Source organism: Ips typographus, linkage group LG15 (assembly GCF_016097725.1).
Source record: "Ips typographus isolate SLU linkage group LG15, UJ_Ityp_2.0, whole genome shotgun sequence".
NCBI classification, from domain to species: Eukaryota; Metazoa; Arthropoda; class Insecta; order Coleoptera; family Curculionidae; genus Ips; species Ips typographus.
This window is the reverse complement of record NC_138436.1, coordinates 9,094,894-9,116,738: the sequence shown is the minus strand read 5'-3', so window position 1 is coordinate 9,116,738 and position 21,845 is coordinate 9,094,894. Positions and strand designations below refer to the sequence as shown.

The 21,845-nt window shown below is 39.3% G+C and overlaps 1 protein-coding gene across 6 annotated transcripts in view; it reads left to right on the top strand.

The window, feature by feature from the left end:
- The window catches only part of LOC145738349 (eukaryotic translation initiation factor 4 gamma 1-like), an 81,222-nt gene that overhangs the window by 27,103 nt on the left and 32,274 nt on the right, over positions 1 to 21,845 (top strand). For all 6 annotated transcript variants that reach the window (XM_081993150.1, XM_081993149.1, XM_081993148.1 and 3 more), the window contains 9 exons: positions 503 to 899; positions 955 to 1,050; positions 4,371 to 4,530; positions 7,554 to 7,792; positions 12,419 to 12,568; positions 12,632 to 12,979; positions 14,849 to 15,118; positions 15,184 to 15,343; positions 21,145 to 21,499. In XM_081993150.1, coding sequence (XP_081849276.1) covers positions 503 to 899; positions 955 to 1,050; positions 4,371 to 4,530; positions 7,554 to 7,792; positions 12,419 to 12,568; positions 12,632 to 12,979; positions 14,849 to 15,118; positions 15,184 to 15,343; positions 21,145 to 21,499 — 2,175 coding nt within the window. The remainder of the gene's footprint in view (positions 1 to 502; positions 900 to 954; positions 1,051 to 4,370; positions 4,531 to 7,553; positions 7,793 to 12,418; positions 12,569 to 12,631; positions 12,980 to 14,848; positions 15,119 to 15,183; positions 15,344 to 21,144; positions 21,500 to 21,845) is intronic.

The following is a 21,845-nucleotide window of genomic DNA, read 5'->3' as shown; positions in this document are numbered from 1 at the left end:
ACCAATCCAAAGGTATTTGCACAGTCAAAGTCAAAATTAAAAATTCAAAATTTTTTCCAAAAAAATCGAAAGGGGGACCCTTTGAAAAATTTCATAATTTAATTTTTATTTTTTATAAAAAAACGGTACCTTTTACAAAAAAATGGTACATAAGAAAAAAGTTGCGTCTCATCGAGGTCCACTCCCACTAAAATTATCAACTCGATCAATTGAACCATTTCCGAGATATTGGGGAAAATGTCCGAAAATTTGTAGTCAACTTTGACGCCCTCTAGCGGCCAAACGGTACAACTTAGCGGTGCGCAGTTTCCACCAATGGATAGCCTCATTCATTGGCTATCTATAATCCTATTATGTGTCTATAGTAAATGTTTTAAATAACCGAGTTATTCACGATTGAATGAGACGATGCACAAAAATTTCGTCCAAACGAGGGTTTTTTGGACGAAACTGTCAATTAAAAGTGACAGTTTGGCGCGTCTAAATTGAAATTGTCTTACAGTGCGAAGGAGAAAGAGGTGGACGCGAACGAGAACGTGACCAAACCGGAAACGGATATGGTGGCGCCGCCCGCGCCAAAACCGGCAACCAAACTGTTCGACGTCACCAGTATTGTCAAAGAGTCGGCGTTGAAAATGATGCCGCCGTTTCCGATACACGACGCGAACCGCGACGAGACGGATCGGGCGACGGACGCGGCAACGTTGCACTCGTCCGTGACCAATCAGAAAGCGTCGTTGGAGCGGACGATCGTGTACAGGCCGGGCCAATGGGCGCCCGATTGTCCCGACGGCAAGAGAGTGTACGATCGCGATTTCCTGATGAGACTGAAAAACTTTCCGGCCAGTTTGCACAAACCCGACAATATTCCCGAAGCGATTGTGTCCGATGAACGGAACGTAAGTGATTTTTCTAGTTTTTTTCCCCTCGTTCAAGAGATTTGTTCTTGTTCAGCGACAAATCGACGGACGTCTTTCGATGGGTGGCAGAACCGATTACTCCACTCCTCCCTACAACAGTTACGGGGGTAAATCGGGATCGCAACGCGGGGTGAGTCACATAAAACCATCACTATTTAGGGCCAAAGTACGGTTTACTCGAGGAATAAGTTTATCCGGAGGTGAAAGTACCGGTCCAGGCAACAAAATCGTCTAGAGGAACACAAACTGTGTGTTTTACCGACAGAATCAAAGCTCACTCGGTCAAATTTGTTTTAGAAATGGTTGTCAGAGGCCTCTGGTACATCAAAAACAGTTTAAGCAACCTTTATAAGGTTTTAGAGGCTTCTGGCACTATTAGAAGTCGCTTGGGAAGCTTAAGAAGCTTTTGGAACCTAAAAATGGCTGCCAGAGGCCTCTGGCACTTTGAAAACAGTTTTAGCAACCTTTAGAAGGTTTCAGAGGCTTTTGGCAATACAAAATGGCAGTTTAGAGGCTTCTGGCACTTTGAAAACAGTTTTAGCAACCTTAAGAAGGTTTCAAAGGCTTCTGGCAACTAAAAATGGCTGCCAGAGGCATCTGGCAGCTTTAAAACAGTCTTTACAAGCTTAAGTAGGTTTCAGAAGCTTCTGACAATACAAAATGACAGTTTAGAAGCCTCTGAAACCTACTTGGAGAGGGAAAATGACAGTTTTAAGCACATTTTTGGAATCCTCAATAAATTTCCTATCAAATGACACTAAAAAAGTAGGTACAGTCAGGGAGAAAAGTGAGGTTAAAGTTGAAACTGCCAGAAAGACAGTTTTTAGGACAGTCAGGGACAAAATCACCTCTAAAACCCACTTGGAGAGGGAAAATGACAGTTTTAAGCACATTTTTGGAATCCTCACTAAATTTCCTATCAAATGACACTAAAAAACATTAAAAAATTAGGTACAGTCAGGGAGAAAAGTGAGGTTAAAGTTGAAACTGCCAGAAAGACAGTTTTTAGGACAGTCAGGGACAAAATCACCTCTAAAACCCACTTGGAGAGGAAAAATGACAGTTTTAAGCAGATTTTTGGAATCCTCACTAAATTTCCTATCAAATGACACTAAAAAACATTAAAAAATTAGGTACAGTCAGGGAGAAAAGTGAGGTTAAAGTTGAAACTGCCAGAAAGACAGTTTTTAGGACAGTCAGGGACAAAATCACCTCTAAAACCCACTTGGAGAGGGAAAATGACAGTTTTAAGCACATTTTTGGAATCCTCACTAAATTTCCTATCAAATGACACTAAAAAACATTAAAAAATTAGGTACAGTCAGGGAGAAAAGTGAGGTTAAAGTTGAAACTGCCAGAAAGACAGTTTTTAGGACAGTCAGGGACAAAATCACCTCTAAAACCCACTTGGAGAGGGAAAATGACAGTTTTAAGCAGATTTTTGGAATCCTCACTAAATTTCCTATCAAATGACACTAAAAAACACTAAAAAAGTAGGTACAGTCAGGGAGAAAAGTGAGGTTAAAGTTGAAACTGCCAGAAAGACAGTTTTTAGGACAGTCAGGGACAAAATCATCTCTAAAACCCACTTGGAGAGGGAAAATGACAGTTTTAAGCACATTTTTGGAATCCTCACTAAATTTCCTATCAAATGACACTAAAAAACATTAAAAAATTAGGTACAGTCAGGGAGAAAAGTGAGGTTAAAGTTGAAACTGCCAGAAAGACAGTTTTTAGGACAGTCAGGGACAAAATCACCTCTAAAACCCACTTGGAGAGGGAAAATGACAGTTTTAAGCACATTTTTGGAATCCTTACTAAATTTCCTATCAAATGACACTAAAAAACATTAAAAAATTAGGTACAGTCAGGGAGAAAAGTGAGGTCAAAGTTTGAACTGTCAGAAAGACAGTTTAGAAGCCTCTGGCATTATTAGAAGTCTCCTGGGAAGGTTAAGATGGTTTCAGAAGCTTCTGAAATCTAAAAATGGCTGCCAGAGGCCTCTGGCAGCTTTAAGACAGTCTTTCCAAACTTAAGAAGGTTTCAGAGGCATTTGGAATCTAAAAATGGCTGGCAGAGGCCTCTGGCAGCTTTAAAACAGTCTTTGAAAGCTTAAGAAGGTTTCAGAAGCTTCTGACAATACAAAATGGCAGTTTAGAGGCCTCTGGCACTATTAGAAGTCTCTTGGGAAGCTAAAGAAGGTTTCAGAAGCTTCTGGAATCTAAAAATGACTGCCAGAAGCCTCTGGCAGCTTTAAAACAGTTTTTACAAGCTTAAAAAGGTTTTAGAGGCTTTGGGAAATACAAAATGGCTTCTAGAGGCATCTGGCAGCTTTAGAAGAGTCTTTATAAGCTTAAGAAGGTTTCGGAGGCTTCTGGCAACTAAAAAATGACTCGTAGAGGCTTCTAGAAGCTTCTGGCAACAATAAATTGATATTAGTTTTTGAGATATAAACAAAAAAACTAAAAATAAGTCACAACGAACCAAAAATGGCAGTAAGACACAATTTCAGTCGGTTGTTTCGAAATCTGGAGGTTACGGCCCTGAAATTTGTTGTGTGTAGGCAATACATTTAAAATCCAGGGACGTATTGCACAATATTCACAAAAAATTCTGAATGTAGACAAAGAGAGAAAACTGGAAGGCCTGTCCCACAATTTTTTTTTATTTCATATTCACAAAGACGGATTGAAAATATTATACCCGTATTTTTTGTTTTCAAAAATATTAAGTCTAAATAGAAAAAAAATGATGATAAAAACTACATTAATCTCGTGTTTAAAACGCCTGCCGCCGGTGACGTACTACACCATCAACCAATCAGCGACAAGAAGTGAAACAGTTGGCGTGCAACAGCCAATAAAATCGCCCAGAATAACGTACGTCACGCGCGCGCCAAAACAGATCTTTTAAATGTAATGGACAAATTCAAACTAACGTAGAAACATTTACGACCACGATTTTTTCTTCAAGAATATGAAAAATTAGTTTTAGTAGTTTTTTTATTTTTTTTTATTTTTTTTTATTAGTTTTTGTTTTTTTTTTTGGTTTTCTTTTTAGTTTTTAGTTTTTTAACCCTTTTCTTTCGATTCCAGTCATTAAAACAAAAATGTATGATATGTGGGATAGGCCCATTCAGTAATTTGGGCAGTACGGGACCTGAAATTTGCACTGGCTCTAGTAAATTAAACGTAAAGGACAGGGACGTATTGCACGTATATTGCACAAAAAATTCCTGTGTATATATATTTTTTTTGTCGAGTGGGCTTTGTAAATATGTTTTAATCATGATGATTCCATTAATAATTCGATGAAAGTAGTGATCTGACTTGATTTGCTGACAATTGAAATAATCTGATTTGTACCGGTTTTTGGGTCAATTTTTACCACTCCTCCGCGCAAGCGTTAATTGATTGGTTGGTTTTATTTTCTTCTCGGGGGGAATTGAAGACTTTACCAAAACGCAACAGCCAATCGAACAAAATGGGAAGCAGAGGCGGCGACAAAATCACCAACAAACACCAACCGAAAGTGACCATTTCCCTGTCCAGGGACGAAGTCAAACTGCACGAGTCCGAAAACGCTTGGAAACCGACCCGATTCAATAAAGGTAACTATATAGTATAGAGGGCCTATTTTTTCATCATAAATTTTGTTTTTATATACAGGGTGGTTCAGTTTTAAATGTCAATAATTCACCAATCCATAGCCAATTAAAAAATAAGTTGACATTCATTATGTCATTTTCCTGAAAAGTGCTTCCTAAGGAAAATACAGTACTTCAAATTTCTGTTTAAAAAATCGTTTTTTTTTGTCATAACTGTCATACCGTTGGGGCAATATTGATCAAATTTGGAACAAGCACTTTATTACACGTTCAAAGACCCAAAACTAACCCAACCCAACTGAAAAATTGTCTTAGAAATGGAAAATTCACTTAAGAAGTTTAAAAAATATGATTGTATTTCCAGAGAAACTAAAAGACTAAATAGTTTTGAAAATTGAATTAAAAAAGATAAAAATTTCAGAAGCTTGAAAGTTGTGTTTGTAACCAGTTTTCGTGCAAATCGAGTTTTAATACTAAAAATTGACTTGTAGACATAAAAACTGTTTTTTCAAGAATTTGTTACTAAAAATTCATACATTTAAACCTTAAAAATTGACTTGAACCCCAAAATGTGACTGAACTAATGAAAAGCGACATCAGAAGCTTAAAATTTGCATTTGAAGTAAGTTTTCATAATTTGAAGACAAATTTCCAATATTTTAGTCTTGAAAATAGTCTTAGATGCAAGACATTGACATTGGATTCATGAAAATTGTCTTGAAAACGAACTTTTCGTGCTTTTTACTTTGCTTTTCATTTTCTTCGAATTCTGGACTATTTAATATAAAAAACACTAAAAAATTAGGTACAGTCAGGGAGAAAAGTGAGGTCAAAGTTGAAACTGTCAGAAAGACAGTTTTTAGGACAGTCAGGGACAAAATCACCTCTAAAACCTACTTGGAGAGGGAAAATTACAGTTTTAAGCACATTTTTGGAATCCTCACTAAATTTCCTATCAAATAACACTAAAAAATTAGTACAGTCAGCGAGAAAAGTGAGGTCAAAGTTTGAACTGCCAGAAAGACAGTTTTTAGGACAGTCAGGGACAAAATCACCTCTAAAACGCACTTGGAGAGGGAAAATGACAGTTTTAAGCACATTTTTGGAATCCTCACTAAATTTCCTATCCAACGACACTAAAAAACACTCAAAAATTAGTACAGTCAGCGAGAAAAGTGAGGTCAAACTTTGAACTGCCAGAAAGACAGTTTGTAAAGACAGTCAGGGACAAAATCACCTCTAAAACCCACTTGGAGAGGGAAAATGACAGTTTTAAGCACATTTTTGGAATCCTCACTAAATTTCCTATCAAATAACACTAAAAAATTAGTACAGTCAGCGAGAAAAGTGAGGTCAAACTTTGAACTGCCAGAAAGACAGTCAGGGACAAAATCACCTCTAAAACCCACTTGGAGAGGGAAAATGACAGTTTTAAGCAAATTTTTGGAATCCTCACTAAATTTCCTATCAAATAACACTAAAAAAACACTCAAAAATTAGTACAGTCAGCGAGAAAAGTGAGGTCAAACTTTGAACTGCCAGAAAGACAGTTTGTAAAGACAGTCAGGGACAAAATCACCTTCTAAAACCCATTTGAAGAGGGAAAATGACAGTTTTAAGCACATTTTTGGAATCCTCACTAAATTTCCTATCCAACGACACTAAAAAACACTCAAAAATTAGTACAGTCAGCGAGAAAAGTGAGGTCAAAGTTTGAACTGCCAGAAAGACAGTTTTTAGGACAGTCAGGGACAAAATCACCTCTAAAACCCACTTGGAGTGGGAAAATGACAGTTTTAAGCAAATTTTTGGAATCCTCACTAAATTTCCTATCCAACGACACTAAAAAACACTCAAAAATTAGTACAGTCAGCGAGAAAAGTGAGGTCAAAGTTTGAACTGTCAGAAAGACAGTTTTTAGGACAGTCAGGGACAAAATCACCTCTAAAACCCACTTGGAGAGGGAAAATGACAGTTTTAAGCACATTTTTGGAATCCTCACTAAATTTCCTATCCAACGACACTGGAAAACACTAAAAAATTAGGTACAGTCAGGGAGAAAAGTGAGGTCAAAGTTTGAACTGTCAGAAAGACAGTTTTTAGGACAGTCAGGGACAAAATCACCTCTAAAACCCACTTGGAGTGGGAAAATGACAGTTTTAAGCAAATTTTTGGAATCCTCACTAAATTTCCTATCCAACGACACTAAAAAACACTCAAAAATTAGTACAGTCAGCGAGAAAAGTGAGGTCAAAGTTTGAACTGTCAGAAAGACAGTTTTTAGGACAGTCAGGGACAAAATCACCTCTAAAACCCACTTGGAGAGGGAAAATGACAGTTTTAAGCACATTTTTGGAATCCTCACTAAATTTCCTATCCAACGACACTGGAAAACACTAAAAAATTAGGTACAGTCAGGGAGAAAAGTGAGGTCAAAGTTTGAACTGTCAGAAAGACAGTTTTTAGGACAGTCAGGGACAAAATCACCTCTAAAACCCACTTGGAGTGGGAAAATGACAGTTTTAAGCAAATTTTTGGAATCCTCACTAAATTTCCTATCCAACGACACTAAAAAACACTCAAAAATTAGTACAGTCAGCGAGAAAAGTGAGGTCAAACTTTGAACTGCCAGAAAGACAGTTTGTAAAGACAGTCAGGGACAAAATTACCTCTAAAGCCCACTTGGAGTGACAGAATGACAGTTTTAAGCAAATTTTTGGAATCCTCACTAAATTTCCTATCAAATGACACTAAAAAACACTAAAAAATTCGGTACAGTCAGGGAGAAAAGTGAGGTCAAAGTTTGAACTGCCAGAAAGACAGTTTTTAGGACAGTCAGGGACAAAATCGAATGCAAAACCCACTTGGAGTGGGAAAATAACAGTTTTGAGCACATTTTTGGAATCCTCACTAAATTTCCTATCAAATAACACTAAAAAAAACACTCAAAAATTGGGTACTTTTTTTTTTTTTTTTAGTTTTAGTAAATTTGGGTATTGGTTTAGTCTGATCTTTGTTGTTTTTAGGCGAGAACGCCTCCGAGGAGGAGAAAAAGTCTGGAACGTTGTACAAAAAGGTGCGAGCCGTTCTCAACAAATTGACGCCGCAAAAGTTCGAAACGTTGGTGAACCAAGTGCGACAACTGCAAATCGACACCAAAGAACGGCTCCAGGGCGTCATCGATCTGGTGTTCGAGAAGGCGATCGACGAGCCGAATTTCTCGGTCGCTTACGCGATGATGTGCAAAGAAATCCAGAATATGCAGGTAATTATGCTATTAAATTCGTGAAAATACGCCCGCTCTAGCGGCCAAACGGTACAAGTGAAATTTAGTGTCCTCGAACGGCAAAAACGCCACAACTCCCATTCTAAACGTCCGATTTGAGTGATTTTTGCGTGAGCTAGTAGCTTAGACTGTGCTAATACCACAGTAAAAAAATCAACACCAGCAAGCTTAATCTAGGGGCGTAGCAGCCTTAGAAACTCAGGAAAACAGCAAAAACCTACAGTTTAATGTTCGCGAACGGCAAAAACGCTATAACTCACATTCTAAACGTCCGATTTGAGTGATTTTTGCGTTAGATGGTAGGTTAGACTGTGCTAATACCACAGTAAAAAAATCAACACCATCAGATTTAATCCAGGGGCGTAGCAGCCTTAGAAACTCAGGAAAACAGCAAAAACCTACAATTTAATGTCCGCGAACGGCAAAAAACGCTATAACTCACATTCTAAACGTCCGATTTGAGTGATTTTTGTGTTAGATGGTAGCTTAGACTGTGCTAATACCACAGTAAAAAAATCAACACCCTCAGATTTAATCCAGGGGCGTAGCAGCCTTAGAAACTTAGGAAAACAGCAAAACCTTACAATTTAATGTCCGCGAACGGCACAAACGCCATAACTCACATTCTAAACGTCCGATTTGAGTGATTTTTGTGTTAGATGGTAGCTTAGACTGTGCTAATACCACAGTAAAAAAATCAACACCCTCAGATTTAATCCAGGGGCGTAGCAGCCTTAGAAACTCAGGAAAACAGCAAAAACCTACAATTTAATGTCCGCGAACGGCAAAAACGCCATAACTCACATTCTAAACGTCCGATTTGAGTGATTTTTGCGTGAGCTAGTAGCTTAGACTGTGCTAATAACACAGTAAAAAAATCAACACCATCAGACTTAATCCAGGGGCCTAGCAGACTCAGAAACTCAGGAAGACAGCAAAAACCTACAATTTATGTCCGCGAACGGCAAAAAACGCTATAACTCACATTCTAAACGTCCGATTTGAGTGATTTTTGTGTTAGATGGTAGCTTAGACTGTGCTAATACCACAGTAAAAAAATCAACACCATCAGATTTAATCCAGGGGCGTAGCAGCCTTAGAAACTCAGGAAAACAGCAAAAACCTACAATTTAATGTCCGCGAACGGCAAAAAACGCTATAACTCACATTCTAAACGTCCGATTTGAGTGATTTTTGCGTGAGCTAGTAGCTTAGACTGTGCTAATACCACAGTAAAAAAATCAACACCAGCAAGCTTAATCTAGGGGCGTAGCAGCCTTAGAAACTTAGGAAAACAGCAAAAACCTACAATTTAATATCCGCGAACAGCAAAAACGCTATAACTCACATTCTAAACGTCCGATTTGAGTGATTTTTGTGTTAGATGGTAGCTTAGACTGTGCTAATACCACAGTAAAAAAATCAACACCATCAGACTTAATCCAGGGGCCTAGCAGACTCAGAAACTCAGGAAGACAGCAAAAACCTACAATTTAATGTCCGCGAACGGCAAAAACGCCATAACTCACATTCTAAACGTCCGATTTGAGTATTTTTTGCGTTAGATGGTAGCTTAGACTGTGCTAATACCACAGTAAAAAAATCAACACCATCAGACTTAATCCAGGGGCCTAGCAGACTCAGAAACTCAGGAAGACAGCAAAAACCTACAATTTATGTCCGCGAACGGCAAAAACGCTATAACTCACATTCTAAACGTCCGATTTGAGTGATTTTTGTGTTAGATGGTAGCTTAGACTGTGCTAATACCACAGTAAAAAAATCAACACCATCAGACTTAATCCAGGGGCCTAGCAGACTCAGAAACTCAGGAAGACAGCAAAAACCTACAATTTAAGTCCGCGAACGGCAAAAACGCTATAACTCACATTCTAAACGTCCGATTTGAGTGATTTTTGCGTTAGATGGTAGCTTAGACTGTGCTAATACCACAGTAAAAAAATCAACCCCAACAGATTTAATCGAGGGGCGTAGCAGCCTTAGAAATTTAGGAAAACAGCAAAAATCTACAATTTAATGTCCGCGAACGGCAAAAACGCCATAACTCACATTCTAAACGTCCGATTTGAGTGATTTTTGCGTTAGATGGTAGCTTAGACTGTGCTAATACCACAGTAAAAAAATCAACACCATCAGATTTAATTCAGGGGCGTAGCAGCCTTAGAAACTTAGGAAAACAGCAAAAACCTACAATTTAATGTCCGCGAACGGCAAAAACGCCATAACTCACATTCTAAACGTCCGATTTGAGTGATTTTTGTGTTAGATGGTAGCTTAGACTGTGCTAATACCACAGTAAAAAAATCAACACCATCAGACTTAATCCAGGGGCCTAGCAGACTCAGAAACTCAGGAAGACAGCAAAAACCTACAATTTAATGTCCGCGAACGGCAAAAATGCTATAACTCACATTCTAAACGTCCGATTTGAGTGATTTTTGCGTTAGATGGTAGCTTAGACTGTGCTCATTCCACAGTAAAAAAATCAATCCCATCAGATTTAATCCAGGGGCGTAGCAGCCTTAGAAACTTAGGAAAACAGCAAAAATCTACAATTTAATGTCCGCGAACGACAAAAACGCCATAACTCACATTCTAAACGTCCGATTTGAGTGATTTTTGTGTTAGATGGTAGCTTAGACTGTGCTAATACCACAGTAAAAAAATCAACACCATCAGATTTAATCCAGGGGCGTAGCAGCCTTAGAAACTTAGGAAAACAGCAAAACCTTACAATTTAATGTCCGCGAACGGCAAAACCCCTATAAAACACATTCTAAACGTCCGATTTGAGTGATTTTTGTCTTAGATGGTAGCTTAGACTGTGCTAATACCACAGTAAAAAAATCAACACCATCAGATTTAATCCAGGGGCGTAGCAGCCTTAGAAACTCAGGAAAACAGCAAAAACCTACAATTTAATGTCCGCGAACGGCAAAAACGCTATAACTCACATTCTAAACGTCCGATTTGAGTGATTTTTGTGTTAGATGGTAGCTTAGACTGTGCTAATACCACAGTAAAAAAATCAACACCAGCAGGCTTAATCTAGGGGCGTAGCAGCCTTAGAAACTTAGGAAAACAGCAAAAACCTACAGTTTAATGTCCGCGAACGGCAAAAACGCTATAACTCACATTCTAAACGTCCGATTTGAGTGATTTTTGTGTTAGATGGTAGCTTAGACTGTGCTAATACCACAGTAAAAAAATCAACACCATCAGACTTAATCCAGGGGCGTAGCAGCCTTAGAAACTTAGAAAAACAGCAAAAACCTACAGTTTAATGTTCGCGAACGGCAAAAACGCTATAACTCACATTCTAAACGTCCGATTTGAGTGATTTTTATATTAGATGGTAGCTTAGACTGTGCTAATACCACAGTAAAAAAATCAACACCATCAGATTTAATCCAGGGGCGTAGCAGCCTTAGAAACTTAGAAAAACAGCAAAAACCTACAATTTAATGTCCGCGAACGGCAAAAACGCTATAACTCACATTCTAAACGTCCGATTTGAGTGATTTTTGTGTTAGATGGTAGCTTAGACTGTGCTAATACCACAGTAAAAAAATCAACACCATCAGATTTAATCCAGGGGCGTAGCAGCCTTAGAAACTTAGGAAAACAGCAAAAACCTACAATTTATGTCCGCGAACGGCAAAAACGCTATAACTCACATTCTAAACGTCCGATTTGAGTGATTTTTGTGTTAGATGGTAGCTTAGACTGTGCTAATACCACAGTAAAAAAATCAACACCATCAGATTTAATGCAGGGGCGTAGCAGCCTTAGAAACTTAGGAAAACAGCAAAACCTTACAATTTAATGTCCGCGAACGGCAAAACCCCTATAAATCACATTCTAAACGTCCGATTTGAGTGATTTTTGCGTGAGCTAGTAGCTTAGACTGTGCTCATTCCACAGTAAAAAAATCTCTACTAATTTGGGGTGGGGGAGTACAACGCAACTGTCAGTTTGACGTTAACTGTCACTAGAGTCGAGAAAATCCAAGATGGCGGCCTAAATTTGAAAAAAACCAAGATTATACTCGTTTTCGACTAATTTGGGGTTGGGGAGTACAATGCAACTGTCAGTTTGATGTTAACTGTCACTGGTGTCGAGAAAATTCAAGATGGCCGCCAAAACTAAAAAAATCAAGATTATACTCATTTTCGACTAATTTGGGGTGGGGGAGTACAACGCAACTGTCAGTTTGACGTTAACTGTCACTGGTGTCGAGAAAATTCAAGATGGCCGCCAAAACTAAAAAAATCAAGATTATACTCATTTTCGACTAATTTGGGGTGGGGGAGTACAACGCAACTGTCAGTTTGACGTTAACTGTCACTGGTGTCGAGCAAATCCAAGATGGCGGCCAAAATTTGAAAAAAACCAAGATTATACTCGTTTTCGACTAATTTGGGGTTGGGGAGTACAATGCAACTGTCAGTTTGATGTTAACTGTCACTGGTGTCGAGCAAATCCAAGATGGCGGCCTAAATTTTAAAAAACCAATATTATACTCATTTTCGACTAATTTGGGGTTGGGGAGTACAATGCAACTGTCAGTTTGTCGTTTCGTAGGTGTCTGTGACGTCGGCGGGGGGCGAGGACAAGAAACTGGCGTTCCGCACGTTGTTGGTGACGCGCTGTCAAATGGAATTCGAGAAACAGTCGGTGGACGAGACGACGCGCAACACGAAAATCAAGGAAATCGAGGAGTGCGCCGATCCGGTGAGTTTTTGAGGGGGCGCTTCGATCGCCGTTTGTTTGCTAATCAATTTTGCGCGCGCGCAGGAAAAGAAAAAAGAGCTCCAATTCGAGCTGGAAGAGTCGGACCGACGCGTCCGAATGCGATCGGTCGGGTGCATTCGGTTCATCGGCGAACTGTTCAAGCAACAAATGCTGACGGCGAGCATAATGCGTCGCTGTTTGCAAACGTTGCTCGAGAACAAGGACGAGGAGAGTTTGGAGTGTTTGTGCAAATTGCTGACCACCGTCGGCAAGGAATTGGAAACGAATCGCGTCGAACTCGTTTCCATTTTCAACGAAATGAAGCAGATCACCGAGGGCAAACGACAAAAAATCAGCAGCCGGATACGGTTCATGCTGAAGGACGTTATCGATCTGCGGGATTCTAGATGGGTGAGTGTATTTAAATAATCCACAGGAAATTCCCTTTAAAACGAGGTGCGACTCGATTTTTTTGACAGGAAATTCAAAATGGCGGCCCGGGACGCCATTTTGTCTATCATTTCTAGAAACTACGTGAAATTTCCTTTAAAATGAGGTGCAAGTCGATTTTTTGACAAGAAAATCAAAATGGCGGCCTGGAACGCCATTTTGTCTGTCATTTCTAGAAACTACGTGAAATTCCCTTTAAAACGAGGTACAACTTGATTTTTTGACAGGAAATTCAAAATGGCGGCCCAGGACGCCATTTTGTCTGTCATTTCTAGAAACTACGTGAAATTCCCTTTAAAACGAGGTGCAACTTGATTTTTTGACAGGAAATTCAAAATGGCGGCTTGGAACGCCATTTTGTCTGTCATTTCTAGAAACTACATGAAATTTCCTTTAAAATGAGGTGCAAGTCAATATTTTGACAGGAAATTCAAAATGGCGGCCCAGGACGCCATTTTGTTTCATTTTTATTAAATCCACAAGAAATTCCCTTTAAAACGAGGTTGAACTCGATTTTTTTGACAGGAAATTCAAAATGGCGGTCTAGGACGACATTTTGTTTGATTTTTATTAAATCCACAAGAAATTCCCTTTAAAACGAAGTGCAACGCGATTTTTTGACAGGAAATTCAAAATGGCGGCTTGGAACGCCATTTTGTGTGTCATTTCTTGAAACTACATGAAATTTCCTTTAAAATGAGGTGCAAGTCAATTTTTTGACAGGAAATTCAAAATGGCGGCCCAGGACGCCATTTTGTTTCATTTTTATTAAATCGACAAAAAATTCCCTTTAAAACGAGGTTGAACTCGATTTTTTTGACAGGAAATTCAAAATGGCGGTCTAGGACGCCATTTTGTTTCATTTTTATTAAATTCACAAGAAATTCCCTTTAAAACGAAGTGCAACTCGATTTTTTGACAGGAAATTCAAAATGGCGGCTTGGAACGCCATTTTGTCTGTCATTTCTAGAAACTACGTGAAATTCCCTTTAAAACGAGGTGCAACTTGATTTTTTGACAGGAAATTCAAAATGGCGGCTTGGAACGCCATTTTGTCTGTCATTTCTAGAAACTACGTGAAATTCCCTTTAAAACGAGGTGCAACTTGATTTTTTGACAGGAAATTTAAAATGGCGGCTTGGAACGCCATTTTGTCTGTCATTTCTAGAAACTACATGAAATTTCTTTTAAAATGAGGTGCAAGTCAATATTTTGACAAGAAATTCAAAATGGCGGCTTGGAACGCCATTTTGTCTGTCATTTCTAGAAACTACATGAAATTCCCTTTAAAACGAGGTGCAACTTGATTTTTTGACAGGAAATTTAAAATGGCGGCTTGGAACGCCATTTTGTCTGTCATTTCTAGAAACTACATGAAATTTCCTTTAAAATGAGGTGCAAGTCAATATTTTGACAAGAAATTCAAAATGGCGGCCTGGAACGCCATTTTGTCTGTCATTTCTTAAAACTACGTGAAATTCCCTTTAAAACGAGGTGCGACTCGATTTTTTTGGCAGGAAATTCAAAATGGCGGCTTGGACGCCATTTTGTTTCATTTTTATTAAATCCACAAGAAATTCCCTTTAAAACGAGGTGAAACTCGATATTTTTGGCAGGAAATTCAAAATGGCGGTCTGGGACGCCATTTTGTTTCATTTTTATTAAATCCACAAGAAATTCCCTTTAAAACGAGGTGCAACTCGATTTTTTGCCAGGAAATTCAAAATGGCGGCCTGAATCACAGAGTTGCAACTTTTGACAAGCTCGCGTCAAATCCGCCATTTTAATCGCGACCTCTCTGATCGCGAAATTGAACTGTGCGCGTTTCAGATACCGAGACGGGGCGATCTCAATCCGAAAACGATCGATCAGATCCAAAAGGAAGCGGAAACGGAACAGTTGAACAGTCACGTGATGAACATAAACGAATCGCATCGCAAAGACGAGCGAAACAACGGACCGCGTGGCGGCGGAGGCGGCGGCGGGGGCGGCAACAGACAGAGAATGACAGATGACGGCTGGAATTCGGTGTCGTCGAGAAACAATCGACAACAAGCGTTCGCGTTCGAGGCGAACAAGATCAAAGGTGGCGCTAATTTGGTAAGGCCTCCCCGACGACCCGATTTAGGTTCGTTCGCGTTTCATTTGTTTTTTCCTCATTTTAGCCTCAAGTCGACGAACCTTTCGGCGGACCGCATTTGTTTGGCAGATGGATGAAGGGCTCCGCGGGCATCAAAAACCCGCAACCGCAAACGACGATCGGGCACAACACCAACTTTTTCGCCACCTTGGAGAATTACGATCCGGAGAAACGGCCTAATTCCAGTGAGTAATTACCCCCTTTCCGACCCGTTTAATAATGTGCCCATTACTCACCAACATCCATTATCTGCCCGAAAAAAACATTTGTGAAGCCAATTTTGACGTTTGACAGTCGATTCGAAGCTTGCTTTGACGTTAGCAGTTGTCACAACTGTCAAAATTAACCTCGTGGAGGTATAAAGAGTCTTTTTGGACTGGACACTTGTAGAAGTGTCACTAAACTGAAAAAGTTGCATTTTACAGCTTTATGAAGCTAATTTTGACAGTTTTGACGTTTGACAGCCAATTCGAAGCTTGCTTTGACGTTAAGCAACTATCACAACTGTCAAAACTAGCTTCAAGGAGGTATAAAGAGCATTTTTGGACTGGACACTTGTAAAAGTGTCACTAAACCGAAAAAGTTGCATTTTACAGCTTTTTGAAGCTAATTTTGACAGTTTTGACGTTTGACAGTCAATTCCAAGCTTGCTTTGATGCTAAGCAACTATCACAACTGTCAAAACTAGCTTCAAGGAGGTATAAAGAGCATTTTTGGACGGGACACTTGTAGAAGTGTCACCAAACTGAAAAAGTTGCATTTTACAGCTTTTTGAAGCTAATTTTGACAGTTTTGACGTTTGACAGTCAATTTGAGGTTTGGTTTGATGCTAAGCAACTGTCACAACTGTCAAAACTACCTTCAAGGAGGTATAAAGAGCATTTTTGGACGGGACACTTGTAGAAGTGTCATTTGACGAGAAAAATGCATTTCATACCTTCACGAAGTCAATGCGGACGGTTTAGTGGTTCGTTTGGGGTGTGTTTTGACAGCTGTCAGAACTGTCAAATTTACGATATGCTTTACAAATGACGCATCCGCATGTAACCGCTCTTTTACCGCTTTTTACCTTTTTTTTGGCGCCCTCTGCCGGCCAAACGGGGCAACCAATCCAGCTTTGTAGGGATATTTTTGGAAAGCTTAGAATGTGACCTATCTTTTCGCTTCTATGACATTTTGACGTCAGTTGTCAAATAACCGAGTTATTTGAGGTCAAAGCAACGCGTGTCAAAAAAAACGACATTTTTGTTTAAGTTGACTTTGACGCCCTCTAGCGGCCAAACGGGGCAACCAATCAACTCGTGTAGGGATATTTTCAGAAAGCTTACACTCCGTACTATCTTTTTGGTTCAGTGACATTTTGACGTCAGCTGTCAAATAACCGAGTTATTTGAGGTCAAAGCAACCCGCGTCAAATAAACGACATTTTTGTCAAGGGTGACTTTGACGCCCTCTAGCGGCCAAACGGTATGACCAATCAACTCATGGGGGGATATTTTTGGAAAGCTTAGAATGTGATCTATCTTTTCTCTTCTATGACATTTTGACGTCAGTTGTCAAATAACCGACTTATTCAATGGTCATTTAAATTTTTTGTTTTTTTTTTTATAATACATTTTGTGCATAAATTAGTCAACGGCTTACCTGATTTACTATAGGTAAGTCGTGTTACTTTTATGCTAAATTATATACGGGGTGGATTCGCTAACACCACGAGGACTAAAACGGTCCTGGGAATGGCGTTTGATAGTAGCCTCCCCACAATAAATGACGTTTGACAGTTAAAATGACGTTTGACAGGTGACACCTAATACGCGCCATTTCAGCTTAGCAAACCGTCAAAACTGTACGAAACGTTTTTACGAAACACTTTCAAGCGGTTTTGCACCTTTTGACAGTTGACATTTGAATGACAGATGTCAAATTAATCATATTTCAACTTGGGTGGTTTTTGCGACAAGTTTTCTGGTTTTTATAGCTTCACGTTGATCGTAAAATGTGACGCACGACATACGTCACGTGTCGAATAAACTACGTCAGCTGAGAACAATCTAAACCATGTATCCATGGAGGTTTAAAACGCCATTAAATCACTATTCTGAACTTGAGTGGGGAAAATACCCGGGTCTAGTTAAACTGGAAATTTCACGAGGATTCCAAAAATGTGCTTAAAAACTCGATTCGGGCCCTCCAAGTGGGTTTTACGCGCGATTTTGTCCCGGACTGTCTTTTAAAATGTGTTTCTGAAAGTTCAAACTTTGACAGCATTTTTCTCGCTGACTGTACTCAATTTTTTAGTGTATTTTGGGGTTATTGGATAGGAAATTTCACGAGGATTCCAAAAATGTGCTTAAAAACTCGATTCGGGCACTCCAAGTGGGTTTTACGCGCGATTTTGTCCCGGACTGTCTTTTAAAATGTGTTTCTGGATGTTCAAATTTTGACAGCGTTTTTCTCCCTGACTGTACTCAATTTTTTAGTGTATTTTGGGGTTATTGGATAGGAAATTCTACGAGGATTCCAAAAATGTGCTTAAAAACTCGATTCGAGCACTCCAAGTGGGTTTTACGCGCAATTTTGTCCCGGACTGTCTTTTAAAATGTGTTTCTGGTAGTTCAAACTTTGACAGCATTTTTCTCGCTGACTTTACCAAATTTTTGTATGTTTTTTGGGGTTATTAGATAGGAAATTCTACGAGGATTCCAAAAATGTGCTTAAAAACTCGATTCGGGCACTCCAAGTGGGTTTTACGCGCGATTTTGTCCCGGACTGTCTTTTAAAATGTGTTTCTGGATGTTCAAATTTTGACAGCGTTTTTCTCCCTGACTGTACTCAATTTTTTAGTGTATTTTGGGGTTATTGGATAGGAAATTTTACGAGGATTCCAAAAATGTGCTTAAAAACTCGATTCGAGCACTCCAAGTGGGTTTTACGCGCAATTTTGTCCCGGACTGTCTTTTAAAATGTGTTTCTGGATGTTCAAATTTTGACAGCGTTTTTCTACCTGACTGTACTCAATTTTTTAGTGTATTTTGGGGTTATTGGAGAGGAAATTTTACGAGGATTCCAAAAATGTGCTTAAAAACTCGATTCGAGCACTCCAAGTGGGTTTTACGCGCAATTTTGTCCCGGACTGTCTTTTAAAATGTGTTTCTGGATGTTCAAATTTTGACAGCATTTTTCTCGCTGACTTTACCAAATTTTTGTATGTTTTTTGGGGTTATTAGATAGGAAATTCTACGAGGATTCCAAAAATGTGCTTAAAAACTCGATTCGGGCACTCCAAGTGGGTTTTACGCGCAATTTTGTCCCGGACTGTCTTTTAAAATGTGTTTCTGGTAGTTCAAACTTTGACAGCATTTTTCTCGCTGACTTTACCAAATTTTGTAGCATATTTTGGGGTTATTGGATAGGAAATTTTACGAGGATTCCAAAAATGTGCTTAAAAACTCGATTCGGGCACTCCAAGTGGGTTTTACGCGCGATTTTGTCCCGGACTGTCTTTTAAAATGTGTTTCTGAAAGTTCAAACTTTGACAGCATTTTTCTCGCTGACTGTACTCAATTTTTTAGTGTATTTTGGGGTTATTGGATAGGAAATTCTACGAGGATTCCAAAAATGTGCTTAAAAACTCGATTCGGGCACTCCAAGTGGGTTTTACGCGCGATTTTGTCCCGGACTGTCTTTTAAAATGTGTTTCTGGATGTTCAAACTTTGACAGCGTTTTTCTCTTTGACTGTACTCAATTTTTTAGTGTATTTTGGGGTTATTGGATAGGAAATTTTACGAGGATTCCAAAAATGTGCTTAAAAACTCGATTCGAGCACTCCAAGTGGGTTTTACGCGCGATTTTGTCCCGGACTGTCTTTTAAAATGTGTTTCTGGTAGTTCAAACTTTGACAGCATTTTTCTCGCTGACTTTACCAAATTTTTGTATGTTTTTTGGGGTTATTGGATAGGAAATTTTACGAGGATTCCAAAAATGTGCTTAAAAACTCGATTCGGGCACTCCAAGTGGGTTTTACGCGCAATTTTGTCCCGGACTGTCTTTTAAAATGTGTTTCTGGATGTTCAAACTTTGACAGCGTTTTTCTCTTTGACTGTACTCAATTTTTTAGTGTATTTTGGGGTTATTGGATAGGAAATTTTACGAGGATTCCAAAAATGTGCTTAAAAACTCGATTCGAGCACTCCAAGTGGGTTTTACGCGCGATTTTGTCCCGGACTGTCTTTTAAAATGTGTTTCTGGTAGTTCAAACTTTGACAGCATTTTTCTCGCTGACTTTACCAAATTTTTGTATGTTTTTTGGGGTTATTGGATAGGAAATTTTACGAGGATTCCAAAAATGTGCTTAAAAACTCGATTCGAGCACTCCAAGTGGGTTTTACGCGCAATTTTGTCCCGGACTGTCTTTTAAAATGTGTTTCTGGATGTTCAAACTTTGACAGCGTTTTTCTCTTTGACTGTACTCAATTTTTTAGTGTATTTTGGGGTTATTGGATAGGAAATTTTACGAGGATTCCAAAAATGTGCTTAAAAACTCGATTCGAGCACTCCAAGTGGGTTTTACGCGCGATTTTGTCCCGGACTGTCTTTTAAAATGTGTTTCTGGTAGTTCAAACTTTGACAGCATTTTTCTCGCTGACTTTACCAAATTTTTGTATGTTTTTTGGGGTTATTGGATAGGAAATTTTACGAGGATTCCAAAAATGTGCTTAAAAACTCGATTCGAGCACTCCAAGTGGGTTTTACGCGCGATTTTGTCCCGGACTGTCTTTTAAAATGTGTTTCTGGTAGTTCAAACTTTGACAGCATTTTTCTCGCTGACTTTACCAAATTTTTGTATGTTTTTTGGGGTTATTGGATAGGAAATTTTACGAGGATTCCAAAAATGTGCTTAAAAACTCGATTCGGGCACTCCAAGTGGGTTTTACGCGCAATTTTGTCCCGGACTGTCTTTTAAAATGTGTTTCTGGATGTTCAAACTTTGACAGCGTTTTTCTCTTTGACTGTACTCAATTTTTTAGTGTATTTTGGGGTTATTGGATAGGAAATTTTACGAGGATTCCAAAAATGTGCTTAAAAACTCGATTCGAGCACTCCAAGTGGGTTTTACGCGCGATTTTGTCCCGGACTGTCTTTTAAAATGTGTTTCTGGTAGTTCAAACTTTGACAGCATTTTTCTCGCTGACTTTACCAAATTTTTGTATGTTTTTTGGGGTTATTGGATAGGAAATTTTACGAGGATTCCAAAAATGTGCTTAAAAACTCGATTCGAGCACTCCAAGTGGGTTTTACGCGCAATTTTGTCCCGGACTGTCTTTTAAAATGTGTTTCTGGATGTTCAAATTTTGACAGCATTTTTCTCGCTGACTGTACTCAATTTTTTAGTGTATTTTGGGGTTATTGGATAGGAAATTTTACGAGGATTCCAAAAATGTGCTTAAAAACTCGATTCGAGCACTCCAAGTGGGTTTTACGCGCGATTTTGTCCCGGACTGTCTTTTAAAATGTGTTTCTGGTAGTTCAAACTTTGACAGCATTTTTCTCGCTGACTTTACCAAATTTTTGTATGTTTTTTGGGGTTATTGGATAGGAAATTTTACGAGGATTCCAAAAATGTGCTTAAAAACTCGATTCGAGCACTCCAAGTGGGTTTTACGCGCAATTTTGTCCCGGACTGTCTTTTAAAATGTGTTTCTGGATGTTCAAATTTTGACAGCATTTTTCTCGCTGACTGTACTCAATTTTTTAGTGTATTTTGGGGTTATTGGATAGGAAATTTTACGAGGATTCCAAAAATGTGCTTAAAAACGTGATTTGGGCACTCCAAGTGGAATTTTACGTTTGACAGATGACACTGATGACAAACCACTTGACAGTACCCACTGTCACAATTTATAATTATTGGCTGGATTCTTTTTTTTTTTCTTTTTTTTTTGACAAGTATGACACTTTCGAATGACAGACGTCACGTGATTACAGATCAACGCAACAAGGATCCTTATTCGTCGAAGGGACCGAGCATGGAACGTGGCTACAACAAGAGTTACGAGGGTCGCGGTAGCCGATCCGGTTCGCAGCATCGCGATTCGATGACGCCGATGCGAACGACGGCGCCGCCCCCCAGCGTCGCGCCGCCCAAACAGCAAACGACGACGCCGGCGCCGCCCCCGCCCACGGTCGACGCGGAACCGAAACTCAGCGACGAACAACTGGAGCGGAGAATACGCAACTCGTTGGACGAGTTCATCAACGGATGCATCACCACGACTGAGTACGTTCAAGATGTCGCCACCATCCTGCCGCAGACTGATTATCCCCGAATTGTTTTCGAAAGGTAATTTTATTTGTTTTTTTTTTGCGCGGTTGCCAAGTTGCAATTTTCTGTCCGAACGATTTTGGCTCTGGCGGCCAAACGGTGCGACCAATCCAGCTTTGTAGGGACATTTTTAGAAAGCTTAGAATGTGACCTATCTTTACTCTTCTATGACATTTTCACGTCAGTTGTCAAATAACTGAGTTATTTGAGGTCAAAGCAACCCGTGTCAAAAAAACGACATTTTTGTCAAGGGTGACTTTGACGCCCTCTAGCGGCCAAACGGTATGACCAATCAATTCATGTGGGGATATTTTTGGAAAGCTTAGAATGTGACCTATCTTTTCTCTTTTATGACATTTTGACG